At 55.0% G+C, this 14,470-nt stretch overlaps 1 protein-coding gene and 1 pseudogene across 1 annotated transcript in view; both read right to left on the bottom strand.

The window, feature by feature from the left end:
* LOC112120868 overlaps positions 1-8,660 on the bottom strand; it is a 14,028-nt pseudogene extending 5,368 nt beyond the window's left edge.
* Positions 8,661-8,850: 190 nt separating this feature from the next.
* Positions 8,851-14,470, bottom strand: part of LOC112123110 (glycine N-acyltransferase-like protein 3) — an 8,166-nt gene continuing 2,546 nt past the window's right edge. The window contains exons 3-7 of the mRNA XM_026650526.1: positions 14,273-14,380; positions 13,827-13,953; positions 13,331-13,451; positions 11,263-11,716; positions 8,851-8,937 (exon numbers count right to left, since the gene is read on the bottom strand). Coding sequence (XP_026506311.1) covers positions 8,851-8,937; positions 11,263-11,716; positions 13,331-13,451; positions 13,827-13,953; positions 14,273-14,380 — 897 coding nt within the window. The remainder of the gene's footprint in view (positions 8,938-11,262; positions 11,717-13,330; positions 13,452-13,826; positions 13,954-14,272; positions 14,381-14,470) is intronic.

The raw sequence follows: 14,470 nt of genomic DNA on the forward strand, positions 1-14,470 counted from the left end.
TTCACCTGCTCTCTGCCCCATGGATGGGGGTGGGGAGGGTTGAGTCCCGTCCCTGGGGTGCGGGCAGTGGGACTAGGCACAGCCATGTCACCTGAAATGTCTCAGGCAAGTGCCTCCGTAGTGTCGCCTCCACTGCTCCCCTTGGAAGGCTGTTCCAGAACTTCACTCTTCTGATGGTTAGAAACCATCATCTAATTTCACATCTAAACTTCCTGAAAGCCAGTCTATATCCATTTGTTCTTGTGTCCACATTGGTACTGAGCTTAAATAATTCGTCTCCCTCCCTAGTATTTATCCCTCTGATATATTTATAGAGAGCAATCATATCTCCCCTCAGCCTTCTTTTGGTTAGGCTAAACAAGCCAAGCTCTTTGAGTCTCCTTTCATAAGACAGGTTTTCCATTCCTCGGATCATCCTAGTAGTCCTTCTCTGTACCTGTTCCAGTTTGAATTCATCCTTCTTAAACATGGGAGACCAGAACTTCACACAGTATTCCAGATGAAGTCTCACCAGCGCCTTGTATAACAGTACTAACACCTTCTTATCTCTACTGGAAATACCTCACCTGATGCATCCCAAGACCTGCCTTACCTGGGCAGTCTCTGTGCGAGGGTAAGGAGCAGTCCTGGAGAAGACAGTGTGGTCCCTGCCTGGCAGCACCTGGTCCCATTTACACTGGATCTCTCCCTTGAGTACTGCTTCAGCCTCTTAACCCTGAGCGAATGAACCATTAACAGAGTCTGTGTCTGGCCCTGAGCCGGGGCACTTCCCTGAAGTCACAAGGCACGATCTGGCTCCTTCAATGGGCAGTGAGGGGTGAAATGATTTCCTGGGGCCAGTGGAGTAGAATTCTGAGGAAACAGGAGCACAGCAGGAGGGGGGCATGGGCAAACCAACTCTGCTGGCACCCCTCTATCCTGATCCACGGTCCCTGCTGTCCCAGCCCTGGGCTCCTGCATAGCAGCTCTGCTAACTCTGTTTCTGTCTCTTGCTTTGATAGAGGGTTCTGCTGGGATGGGAGCCTCCAGTCTGGGACCCTCTCCTTGGCTGCATCCTTCCCTCTGGCCTGTGTCTCTCCCAGCCCTGTCCCCCGAGGTCTGTGTGCCCTACACTCGGTGCTTGTTTTGCTCATGCAGAGGCTGGGATTTCACATGGGTCACTATCAGCACTGGTGAGGGGTCATGGGATCCAGTCTGGGCAGGTTTCACCTACAACAAGATGGAAGCCCTCTGGGATGTGGCTGTCATGGTTCATTACCCGCCGGGAGCAATGCAATCAGTATCTGCCATGACCTAGGGTCATATTTATTACTTAGCTGGAATCCAGCATCAGAGAACACGAGCTGAAGGCAGAGGCCATATTGGCCACAGCAATTCTGCGGGATCGATCTTGATTTGCCCTCCTTTTGTCTCTGCATCCCCGTGTGAGTTCCTGGGATGCTGAGTCTCTGGGGTTCTCACAAACACAGTCACCTCCCTCGCACCCTGTGTCTTTGTTCCAAGCTGCAGCAGAGCTGTGTCCATGTCTCCTGCTCCCTTGCGTGCTAAGTCGGCAAACCGTGGAGTTAATATTGCCCAGAGGTTCCATGCGCCCTTCCAGAATGTCAAGCCCAGCAAAACTCTCACATCTGATAACCAAGTAATGAGGAGTTAAGGTGCCTGCCCATGGTCCTTAACTCTGCCCCTGGAGCTGCCAAGAGCCCCTGGGCTCCACCTGTCCTCAGCGCGTTATGTGTCGCTGTACTGAATGGGGGAGGGGTTAGCTGGAGCAGCTCGGCAGAGCTGTGACTGAGACAAAGTGGTTTGGGGAGGCTGTTCCCTTCAACAGAGGTGAACCCCTCTTCCTGCTCCTCCCCCGCAGTGTGTGATCAGAGAAAAGGTTCACAGGTACCCTGAGAGATGTATTTTGCCTCATTCCAGCGCTGACTTGTGCACGTTGTGTCACTAATGGGGCACAGGATCTTCCTGCCTGGGGGCCTGTCATCAGGGAGGTGGGTATGCATGAAAGGTAAATGACAGTGTAGTGTTAGATGGCCTCATGTACCTGAAGAGGATGAAGTTGAAGGGGTTGTAAAATTGAACACATATGATGTGGAGCAGGATCAAGCCATGTCTACACTGAAAACACTGCAGCGACAGTTCTTCCACCTGTAGCCCTGTCTGCATGGGGACTTAGGTCAGTGTAACTGCATCATTCCGGAATGGGGATTATCCCTGAGTTGATCTAACTTTGTTGTGTAGACCAGTCCTTAGTGTTTGTGCCGGGCAAGGGTAGGGAGCCCCTGTTCAGTACAATGATGGAGTGTGAGTAGGTGTGTTATGGGTGTATTGAGGCACTGCTTCCCCCCACCCTTCACCTCGCACACTTGGTAAAAGTGGAATGGAGATAACGGTCATGCTTTGTAATGTTTGCAGTGTGTAGTTGGTCTATTACCCAAAAACTTGGTGGTTATTTTATTACATGTGTAAAAAGTCTGGTGTGTTTCTCCTCCCCAACCTCTACCACCACCTACTACATATAGCCTTCCCCTGGTACCCTGCCAGCATTTCCAGCTCACCATCTCTTGCCTATCCCACTAAGCCATCAGCAATTTCGAAGGCAGGGGTGCACAAAAACCGTTGGTAGAAGCTGTGAGCTTGAAGAAAAGCTGTGGGTGGCTGGCTGTATTTCAGGAACCTCTTATTCAAATGACTTCAAATATGGGTCACTCAGTAGGGTGGACATATTTTCCAAAGGGAAAATGGGACACCACGTGGGAAGAGACTGAGCCCCTCCCCATGCAGGGCTGGGACTGGCATCGCTGCTCACTCGAGCCCTGCCAGCCTCCCGCCCCACTATAGCCCTGCCACCCTCCCTGTGTGAAGTTGGCATCACAGCTCGCTCCCCTCCCTCATGTTCTTCCACACCCCAGTTTTTGACAGAAGTGAGCATGTGTCCCGTTTGCTCTTGCCAACTGATCAAGTAGACAAGAGCAAATGGGACAAATGCCCATTTTTGCCAAAAAGAAGTTGGGATGGCAGGGACGCTGCTTAAAAAAGGGACTATCCTGGCCAAAATGTCATGTGTGGTCACCCTATCACTCCCCCTACTCCATACCCCCAGGAGGGAGCCCAAATTTCAAGACAATCCAAGTAAGCATGGGGATTTCAGAGCACTTAGAGGAATTGGTTTGAAACAGGAGCCTACTCAGTTTAATTGTAGACAACCTGGCACTCAGCTGTAAAATTGTATGAAATTAATCAGCAGCAGCTGCTTTGCTATCTCCAGATCCCCAGTGTCACAATAAAATGCCCCCCACCCCAATGGGGTCAGCACCAGCGTTGTATACTGCTATAACGCCTTTATATGCATTGGAAAGTATCTTGGGAAGGGTTGAAGGTGTGAGTGTGGAGTGGAAGATTCCTTTCAGGTTACAAGAGGTCGAAGTGGGAGGAAGGGAGAAAGGAACGGGTTAACTCGATGATCCAACTAGGCCCAAAGATAAGGAACGAAACTGCAGCCCAAGGCCAGCGCACTAAAACAAGCTCTCTGCTGCCAAACAGCGAGAAGCCTGTATCTCAATCCCAGCTATCTGTGAGAAAGGAGAATTAAGCCAGACAGAACTGAAGGGGTTGCAAAACTAGTAAGATTGCAAAGGTCAGTGAGTTGAAAAACAACAGTCTCGCGACCCTGAAACCGGTGTGTTTTGGGGAAACTAAGGGAACCACGGAAGGCCGGTTCAGACAGAGCACAGGGGACAAGGGTCCCTGGACGAAAAAGCCCCCGGAAAAACCCAGGGCTTAAAACCCTTCCAAGAGCTGAAGCAAGTTGGAGATTTACAGCGGACCCTAGACAGCCTGTGCACAGGGCAGAAATCTTGTCTACCTTTCCGCCCCTCTTTTTCTTACATTACACCCAGATTTGGCCAGCCTTGGTTTGTGCGTGTGTAAGTATGAAAGTGGGTTATGGCTCAGGCACTAACGCTTTCTTCCTCCCTCTGGGTGACGAGAGGTGCGCCCAGCACTCACAGCTGTTATTTGGTTAATAAAGCTTTAAACTTAGTCACTTGGTGTGCTCCTTCTTCTCCTACCCTAAAGATCCTACGACTTCAGCCTGATCACCTGAAGCCCCAGGCAGAATGGTAACAATAATCTGTCATACCAGCATGGGACAATCCTGAAAGTGCAGGTGGTTCTGAACAATATGATGGGGCCCATGGATCTTGGTGTGATGGTATCTGCTGAAGGAGAGCACCCTTTGAGACGATACAGCCTGGGACAATAGCTCCATTCATCTCAGTGGGTGTTCTCAGCCCCCCTCCCCTGGTCAGTGCTTGGGAGTTTGTGCTAGGCACCAAGCCTTCTCATTCTTAATTCCTCACCCCAATCTAGTGGTGTGGTTTTGGTGCATGCGTCTGGGATAGCTGCACTCAGCTCCCCGCCTGAGGGACAGGGCTTCCCTGGATGCTGGCTCACACGAAGGGCAAGGAAAGGAGGCCAGATAACCCCTAGAGAGGAAGAGTCCCCTAGATCCCAGCACACCTGAGTGGAGGCAAGTAAAGTGGTTAGACACTCCTATAAAGGGGCAGATACTCCCTATCCTGGCAGAAACAGGGGCAATGGCTCAGACACCCCCAGAGCGACAGACCCCCCTAGATCTCAGGGCACATATGGGAGGGAAGAATAGTGGCGTGACTGACACCCGCTCAGCCTCCCTCCACCACCTTATATCCTGTCCCAATATCCCACTCCCTCACCAGAAGTCCCCTAATGCCTCAGATCTCCCCATAGTCCGTCTCCCTTTGCTGCAGCCCCAATCTCCTCTACCCCTATTTCACCCTGCCTCCTAATTCCCCCTCACAGCAAACTTTCACATATGGCATTTATTTATTTGTTACTAGTTTAAGCACCTTATGAATCTTCTGCCATCCTGCAATTACATTTCCCCGCACAGCTCCAAATAATAAGATTAGAAACCCCTTTGGCAGAGTCAGGTTGAAGCAGCAAGAATGGTTTGTTCTCAGACTTCTCTTGGGGGTTGGATATGAACTTAAAGCCATTCAACCACATTGATACTGGCCTGTGAGCTGTGACTGGCATATAGCTATATTGGATGGGAGATTGTTATAGTTGCTAGGATGTCTACAAGCCAAGGAAGGGGGCAGCGAAGGGGAGCTGGACTGCAGGGTGCTATGTTTATAGTTCCACCCAGGGAGGCTGGTTATGGAGCTTCGGTGGCTGGCCCCATGAGTAAGGCCCTACCAAGTACACAGCTGTGAAAAATGCATTACAGATCATGAAATCTGGTCTACCCCAGGAAATCTGGCTATTGTGGGGGGATTGCAGGATTTGGTATACCATACCATGAACCCTCAATTCTGGGCTGCTGGGCTGCCTCACAAGCAGGGTGGCTGGAGAGCGGCAGCTGCAGGCCGGGAGCCCAGCTCTGAAGGCAGCGCTGCCGCCAGCAGTAGCCCAGAAGTGAGGGTTCATGGTATGGTATTTCCATCCTCACTTCTGCGCTGCCGTCAACAGCAGCTTCCTGCACCCAGGGGAGGTGCTGAAGGTTGCAGCCTAGAGCGTAGAGCCCGGCGCACAGGAGGAGCCCTTGGCTGGGGTGCCCTAGACCTGCCCCATCCCGGCTCCAGACCTACCACTCAGTGGTTAAAGGGGCCTTGGGCTGGCTGTGAGTGTGCCACAGCACCCTGGGGGTTGTCCACCCATAAGGCTGGACCTGTCCCGCCCCCTCCCCTAAAGTGACAGCCCCGCCAATACTATGCCACCCTTACCTCTGTGCTGCTGGTGCTGGCAGCACTGCCTTCAGTGCTGGGCTCCCAGTCAGCAGCCACTGCTCTTGGGCCTTCCAGCTCTGAAGGCATCGCCACTGCTGGCAGCACTGCAGAAGCAAGGGTGGCATGGTATGGTATTGCCATTCTTACTTCTGTGCTGCAGGTGGTGGTAGCACAAATGTAAGTGTGGCCACCCTCACTTGAGTGCTGCTGCTAGCTGTGGGGCTCCCTTCAGAGCTGGGTTCCCAGCCATCAGCTGTGGTGCTTCCTCAAGCCAGGGGAGGATCCTGGATGTGGCTCTAACCCGGCCCAGGGAGCGGCCCATGCAGGGGAAGAGGAAGACCCATCTCTCCTCAGCTTGGATGGCATTATCAGCTGGAGCTCAGTACATGGTAGCAGGATCGGCTCCAGGGTTTTTGCCGCCCCAAGCAGCGGAAAGAAAAAAAAAAAGCTGCGATCACAATTGCTTTCTTCTTCGGCGGTAATTCGGTGGCAGGTGCTTTCCTCCAAGAGGGACTCGCCTCCGAATTGCCGCCGAACAGCCTGACGTGCCGCCCCTTCCCCTTGGCCGCCCCAAGCACCTGCTTGCTGGGCTGGTGCTTGGAGCCGGCCCTGATGGTAGGAACACCCAGCCCTGCCCCTCCCTACTCTGGTCTAAGCACTCAGAGGCTTAAGGGGCTTTGGGATGGCTGACCTCTGACCATGAGGGCTGTTGCCCACCCCTAAGACCAGTCTTTCCTCTCCCAAAAAAGTGATGGCCCCTCTCATACTATGCCACCCTCACTTCTGTGCTGGTGTTGGTGGCAACGCTGCCTTCAGAACTGGGCTCCCTGCCAGCAGCCGCTTCTCTCCGGCTACCCAGCTCTGAAGGCAGCGTCACTGCCAGCAGTGCTCAGAACTAAGGGTGGTAATGCTGCGACGCCCTCTAGAATGGACTTTCAACCTGGCCCCACAGCTGCATTTTGGGTCGGGAACCCCCATGATTTCAACACCGTGAAATTTCAGATTTAAATATCTGGAACCGTGAAGTTTATGATTTTTTAAATCCCCTGATATTGACCCAAATGGAGCGTGAATTTGGTAGCCGCCCCCAACCCCCACCCCCATGAGGCTGGTATATGCTATGTTACAGAGAGGTGCTGCAGATATGGGAGATGTTTCTAGTTAAATTGGGCCCAATGCAGATCCCTGGATTTTCCTGGCCACCCTGTTGGCCCTCAGCCCTGCCCCATGGAGTTTGCTGGGGAAGGGGACTTAAGTAGGAGGTGGTGGCTGGTGCTGGCTCAGGGGGCTCATGCAGGAGCTGTCACTGGCCCTGGGGTGTGGATAATGATGGCACAGGCAGGGCTTGCACTGGAAGCCCTGGCTCTCCTGCAGCCTCTGTATGGGGAGTTGTCCAGGGCCATGTGGCCAAAGATGGGGCAGCCTCGTGCATGCGTCCGCTTGGCTGGTGTGGTGCTGAGCACACGCATGTAGCTGCACCTACGGTGCTGGGGCAGGGTGTAGCCATGAGCCATGTCACCAAAGGGGTTCATGAGGCTCCAGCTAACAGGGTGGCTGGTGGCATCCAGGAGGCAGAAGCTGGAGAAGCGGCAAATCAGGTTGGCCAGATACCGCTGGCTCTACTCAGTCCCCACATAGGGCCACGTCTCGTTCAGCAGGTCGGCGTGGGAGACATCCAGGGACGAGAGCCTCAGGGCAGAGTCCAGCCTGGGGAGCACAAAGCGGCAGGGTAGAGCCAAGGGGAGGGAGGGACAGGCTGGCTCAGGAGATGAGGAATGGGGCACGGGGCATTTCCCCTCAATGGGTGCTGGCTCTGATCCAGCCCTGGGGGACTGGCTCAGAGAAGTGGGGAGCATGGGGCCTTTCCCTGGTAACACAGGTGGGAGCAGCGCTGTGTCATGTCCCTGCTCGGCGGGTTTCAGAGGGGGTATCTCGTTCTTCAGGGAAGCTTCTCCCCATTCCCAGAGCATCCCCTGTAGCCAGGCCCTTTGCTGGGGGCCTGAGTGAGCCACTGATGACTGAACAGGCTTTGGGGAGGGAAGATGCCCCTGCCCCCGGGGGACCCTTGTGGCTGGTGGAGCCGTGACATGGGGCAAGTGGCTGGTAGCTGTCCGTGCTCTGCCTGGGATGCTTGCCAGGGTGCAGGTCTCCAGGGGTGCAGCTCGGGCAACTGTTGGGCAGGCCCATCATGTGCTATGGAGCAAGGGAGGCCATTGCTCCTCTAGACCTTGGCTTGCCCTCCCGCCATAGGTCTATCTGCTCCACTTTTTGCCCCACCTGGGTTTGCAGGATACAGGATCACCTGTAATATTCAAACACAGCTTTGCTCTTCCTGCCCCCTGAGTTTTTCTGAAATGACACCTCTGGTGTTGGGGAATCAGGCATCCCCCACCCCCACACATAGCACGTGCCTGAGCTGTCCAGTGTCTGCAGTGTCCCTGAGCAGCCAGAGAGCAGGCTGTGTGGGCAGTGCCAATCCAAAGTGGGATACTGCCATTGGCATCATGAGCCCCTGAGCCTGGGGCCCAGATGGGGTGAGGAACACGGCTACCTGGCCAGTCTGTGGGCCTTCCAGTGACTCGGTCCATGCCACAGTGCCCACCCGCAGGCAGACACTGACCAGATCTCAGGCATGGTGCTGAGATCCAGTGGAGGTAGGTGAAGTAGTTGGATGCCTCCAGCTCCACCCCCTTGGCCCTGGTGATGTCCCTCAAGACCTCGTACACCCCATCCTGGAGCCCTGCAGGAGGTGGCAACAGGCCCTGAGCAGTGGCAGCTCTGAATAGGGAACGTGGCTGTTGGAGGCCCAGCTTGGAATGTGAGGAGGAGGGGGAACCAAGCTGACCCACTGGCCTCATGAAAGGGAGCAGGCACCAATGAAGCAATCATGTCCTGAGACCATGGGAGCAGCCTGGTGGGAAGTGTCGGAGACCAGTAGTGTTTGGACCTGGAGACTCAGGATCTGGCAGTGTTGGAGTCTGCTGGAGTTTGGCCTCAGAAAGTGGTGGGGATATGCAGTGACTGTGGGGCTCAGGAGGAGGCAGCCCCAGACATTGCCATGGATGCAGAAGGCCTAACCTCAGTTGATCACGCCCGTGCTGCCCAGTAGGGCCTGGTAGAACTCTGCGTACATGTTGGTGTAGAAGTCAGAGTTGTCTGTTGCCACCTGCCGTGGGAGACACAGAGCCAAAAGGCTAAAGGGGAACGCCCAATGGAATGATTGATTTGCCTGCTCCTCCTCCCCACCCCCTCCAAGTCAGCCGGGCCTCTGTCCGGAGGCCTCCAGAGGGAAAAATGGCCCCGTGTCCCATTCCTCACTCCCTGAACCAGCCTGGTCACCTGGATGCAGTGTGGTGGCTGAAGGGTGACACTTCTGTCTGTGGCTGGGTGAGAACGGCTTTGAACTAGGGTTGTGAATCCACCAGCACTTTGTGCCCAGCCGGGTTCCCGCAGTTTATGTTCATTGCGGCACCGTGGATCAGCCGGAGATATGGGGGGTGGGGAGTCAGATTTGCAGTCAGAAAAGTCTTCATTGGGAGGCAGCACCGAGGTGGCCCTTTGCCAAAGTAGCAGAGGGTGGCAGCAGGGCTGAGGGAGCCCTGGGCAGCCCTCCCTTACCCCATGCAAACGAGGCTGAAATCACCAGAGCTGGGTGGGGTGGTGGAGCCTGGGGGCTGGCCCAGCTGGCATTTCTCAAAGGATAGGGCACAGGACTGTCTGATGTCAGGATCTGGGATGAGGCCAACAACTGACACCAAGCCGTGAGCGGAGGAGGAAACCACTGCTGAAGGGGCATCTGTTCAGTGGTTGTGGGCGGGGGACTGAATCAGAGGGCACAGCTGGAGAAACTAAGGGGCAGGACTGGGTGTTTACTTATTATTCATAAGTACAGATAGGTGATTGTTATTGCTGTGCTCTCCCCAGTTGAGTACTGGTTTTCCCCATCCCCTCTAACAAAGCTCTTCTTGTTTCACACATATTCAGTTTGTCTCTTAAAGTCCCCCCAAGGAAGATATTTAGTGATCCTAGAAATTTGGTAGGATGGCTCCAACTGATGCTATTGGTTCGTTTTCAAAAGGAAGCTCTAGATACTTGACCTGACCTTTGTTGCTGTGGACACCACCCAGGTTACGCACCCAGAACACTTTGGTTTTCTGACCTTCAGTATTTTGACACAAAGCCAACATTTTCTGGGAACAAGCAGAACCTTTTGGGGGAAAATTTCATTTGAAAAGTGGGTTGAAAAATGGGAAACTGTTGTGTGGCCCTAACTGTAATTCTACCTTCCCCCTCGCCTGCATGGTCCCAGCCGTGCCAGTGAGTGCCACCGCAAAGGGGAAATACTCAAAGGTGTCTTCAACAATCAGTTTAATCGCAGCTGGGATCACAAAGCCCAAAACGCTTCTTACTATTGGTCAATGTCAGTGGGCGGAGGTAAGGGGATTTGGGTGTCTTGGCTGTGTGGTACTGAATTTAACACATCTGGATTACTTTTGAGTGTGACCTCAGGCCGGGAGTCCTTGGGGATAGTTTTCAGAGTAGCAGCCGTGTTAGTCTGTATCCGCAAAAAGAACAGGAGTACTTGTGGCACCTTAGAGACTAACAAATTTATTAGAGCATAAGCTTTCGTGGGCTACAGCCCACTTCTTCGGATGCATGGGGATAGTGAAGTTTGGTTTGAGGATAATCAACATCCCCGGGAGGTATTTAACCCTTGAGTTACTGAGACAGACTGGCTCTTGAGGGAGTCCTTGGCATGGGAACACTCTCGGGCTGATTGATATCAATGCAGAACAGACAGATCCATCATGGGTTAGAAGCATCATGGGTTAGAGCACGCTGTGCTCAAGGAGATGTTGCTGAATGGGGACCTATTGCCCAGCCTCTTCCACCCCGCTTAAAGCTGCCCTGGCTTGTATAGTCCAGGAGATGGGAAAGGAGCTGATGAGAGCAGGGTGCAACAGCAAGAGACGTGACAAGCCCCAGGGAAGCGGGGGAAAGAGAGATCCGGGGAAGATGTCTCTGGTAGGGTCGGGGGAGGGTGACACACTGTGTGGAGGAGTTAGAGTTGCAATACGCTGAGCAGGATGTCCCAGGGAAAGCAGGGGAGGAGGAGCACAGCAGATGCAGGAGGCAGGTGAGCATGTAGCTAGATTGGGTGAAAGATCATTGAGCCGTTGCTGGAGTATCTGGAAGAGGAACTGGGATGGGGCAGTGTCAGGAAGTGGGATGGGAGTGCTGTGTGTATGGGTCTGGGGTGGTAAGGTCCATCAAGGAGGGTAGGTTATGGGCCTGGGAAAGTAGGACAGACCCTTTAAAGGTGGGTATAGGGCTGTGGGGGAGGGCAAGGCCTGTGGGGCTGGGGGTAGCAGGTCCCATGTGAGGCTAGAGCTGGGAAATGTTACTGATTCCACTTGGCGAACAATGATCCCCAGACTCCCCTACCCCCCTCCCTTGTCAGGTCCCCTGGGTGGTTGGGCTGGGGACTCACGGGGGGGGCTGTGCCTGGTGCTGGGCTGGGGGTTAACATGGGGGCTTTCGCCGGTGCTGTGTTGTGAAGAATGAAGTACCACAGGCTAGGCTGGCGCTGGAAGCCCTGCCTCTCCTGCAACCTCTGCATGGGGTAGTTCTCCATGGCCACATAGCCGTAGCTGGGATAGCCTAGTGCGTGCAACTGCTTGGCTATCAAATTATTCAGCATCCCCATGTAGCCGCGCCGCCGGTGCTGGGGCAGAGTGTAGCCAGGCCCCATGGCACCAAACGGGTATGAAGCAATCCAGCTGACTGGGTGGCCAGCAGCATCCAGCAGGCAGACACTGGGGAAGTGGCGGATCAGGCTGGCCAGGTACTTCCTGCTTTTCTCGTTCCCCCCCAGTTGCCACGTCTCATTCAGCAGGTCGGCGTGGGAGACATCCAGGGATGAGAGCCTCACGGCCGGGTCCAGCCTAGGGGGGCAGAGAGCAGCAGGGCAAAGCCCCAAAGGTCAGTGATCAGAGTGACACCTCAGAATCATGAGATGGCCATAAGATCATGAGGTTTTTTAAAAATATGACACTGTGATTGCTGGTCTCCCTTGACAGCTGAACTCCCCTGCCCCCAACCCCTGGATGTGACATGATCAGTATTGCCAACACTCCCAGATTTATTATGGCGATATGGGCCTCACTGCAGAATCTCCTATCCCCATATCTACCCATCTGCTGCCCAGCAAATCAGTCTGCTCCATCAGTTCTGCCCCCACAGAGGCACCCATCAACTCTCTCTCCAGTCCCCCCCCGCTAACCTCCTCCCAGCTTCCCCTCTGCACCTCCTGGTGTTCTCCCACCCCTCCCAGCCCTGTGGGGGCTGCAGCAGGCTCCCCTCTGCCCTTCCCAGGCTAGATGTCCCAGGGAAGGGGTGAACAGGGACACCATGCTGTCCCATTGCTCACAAGAGGGGCAGGGGAGGAGGGAGTGGAACCACCCTGAGATGCTGAGCAAATTCTGCTCCCTCTTCCCCATACCCGTCCCATGAGAAGGTGTCATGTTACTGCAGGGAGAGGGAGGGGCAGGGACTTCTTACTGCAGCAGCTCTGATTGCCTGCTCTTCCCCCAGCGGGGGTGTGGGAGAGGCAATCAATCAGACAGGGCTTCACCCCCAGGGCAGAGGGGGATTCCCTTGAAGATCATTGTAAGATGGGCTCCAGACCTGGCCAAGCTTGTGGGACTCAGGAGCGGGGGATGATAGAGCCAAGTGGAGAGGAGAGGAAGCTGCCTTGCTTGGGAGATGGGAAATGGGACACGGGACCTTTTCCCTCTTACCCATACGGTGGCAAGGCTGCCTAATTCTCTTCTCATTAGAACTGAGTGTCTCATTCCCCTTCCTGATAGAAACCCCTCCATCCCTAAAGTGCCCCTGGGGTATCTGTCCCTCCCTGGGTGAGAAGCTGAGGCCTGAACAGGCTGTGGACAGGGAAGGTTCCTCTCCATCCTGGGCCTAGGTGAGATGTAGTGCAGGGATGGGGGGAGCACGGTCTCTCGCTGCCCAAGCCCTACCAGGTCTGATGGCTGATTGAAGGAGTGCCTGGTCCCCAGAGGCCACAGATGGGGCCCTATTGGTGGCACAGAATCCATTTGCATCAGGGTTTCCTGGCAGAGGCTGGTGCTGTGCAGGAGCTGAAGAGGGATCTCCCTCCCCATGGCTGGTCCCACCCGATGGCTACGCTCCCCAGTCCCTGCAGGGTCCCTGAAGGAGGTTGGGCTCAGTGCCAATCCCACTGAAATTCTGCTGGTTGCAACATGACCCCAATGCCCTTGGCCCTGCCTAAGGAATAGTCAGCCAGATCTTGGGCATACTAGTTAGGGTCACCAGATGTCCTGATTTTATAGGGACAGTCCTGATATTTGGGGCTTTGTCTTATATAGGTGCCTATTACCCCCCACCCCCTGTCCCAATTTTTCATGCTCGCTGTTTGGTCAACCCTAATCCCAGTGCCATGCTGGCCAATGCCCCCACCCCTTAGGCTGCCTCCTTCCGTACGACGCCCCCTGTGGGGCCCTGTGACACAGGCAGACACTGACCTGATCTCAGGCATGGAGCTGGGATCTGGGTGAAAATAGGTGAAGTAACGGAGCACCTCCAGCTTGATCCCCTTAGCCTCAGCGATGTCCTTGGAGACTTCGTACACCCCATCCCGGAGCCCTGCAGGGGGCAGCGATGGGCCATGAGCAGTGGGGAAAGGGACTGAATGGTGGTGACAAAAGGGCCCATACGTGTGGGGAGCCCAGCTTGGCACATGGGTCGGGAGGGGCAGGAGTCTGAGCTTCCAAACCCCCAGCCCCAGCCCTCAGGGAAGAGGGTGTGGTCAGGTGAGCTGACCCCAGCCCAGCACTGGGAAGGGGCTACCCCATATGTTCCTGCCCTGCATAGGGCTCATGGGAGCAGCCTTGCAGCCTGGAGGGAGCAGAGGACTTTGGGGCTGGCATTCTAGGGCAGGATCCTAGGGGTTTGGCCCAGACAGGACATATATGTTCAGTTGCTGTGGGGCTCTCCCAGATGCTTTGGGGTACAAGTTACCAAGGATGCGGAAGTTCTGTCCCCAGTTGACAGCACCTGCACTGCCCAGCAGGGCCTGGTAGGCACCTAGGTCTCGGTAGTACACTGTGTATGTGTTGGTGTACAAATCAGAGTAATCCGATACCACCTATTGGGGGAGACAAACAGCCAAGACGGGAGAACTCCCAGTGGAATGACTCATCTCCCTGCCCCCTCTCCCCCGAGCCAGCCTGGTCCCCCCTAGAGGGGAAGGACTGCGTGTCCCATTCCCAGCCCCCAAGCGAGGTTGGCTCCCCCCTGTGGTCCCCTGAAGAGGAAGGCCTCCGAATCCAAGTCCCTGTCTCCTCCCCGGGCCAATCTGGCCCCTGTCCTGGGGTCCCCTAGTGAGGAAAGGCCTCGGGTCCCATTCTACATCCTCCCGAGCCATCCAGTTCCCCAGGTGCAGCGCGGTGGCTGCGGGGCGTCACCTCTCTGCGCGGCCGGGTGAGGACGACTTTGAATTCAGGCCATGAATCCACCAGCACCTCCTGCGCAGTCAGGTTCCCCCGGTTTATGGTCTTCACAGTGCCATAGACCTGCCAGAGACATGGAGGTGGTGGGGGTCAGAGCTGGGGGAGGGGCAGCAATTCCCACTCCCACAACTCTGTTTGGAGCCACCCACTATT

The sequence above is a fragment of the Terrapene carolina genome, unplaced genomic scaffold, assembly GCF_002925995.2.
Source record: "Terrapene carolina triunguis isolate 2854851 unplaced genomic scaffold, T_m_triunguis-2.0 Scaffold90, whole genome shotgun sequence".
NCBI classification, from domain to species: domain Eukaryota; kingdom Metazoa; phylum Chordata; order Testudines; family Emydidae; genus Terrapene; species Terrapene triunguis.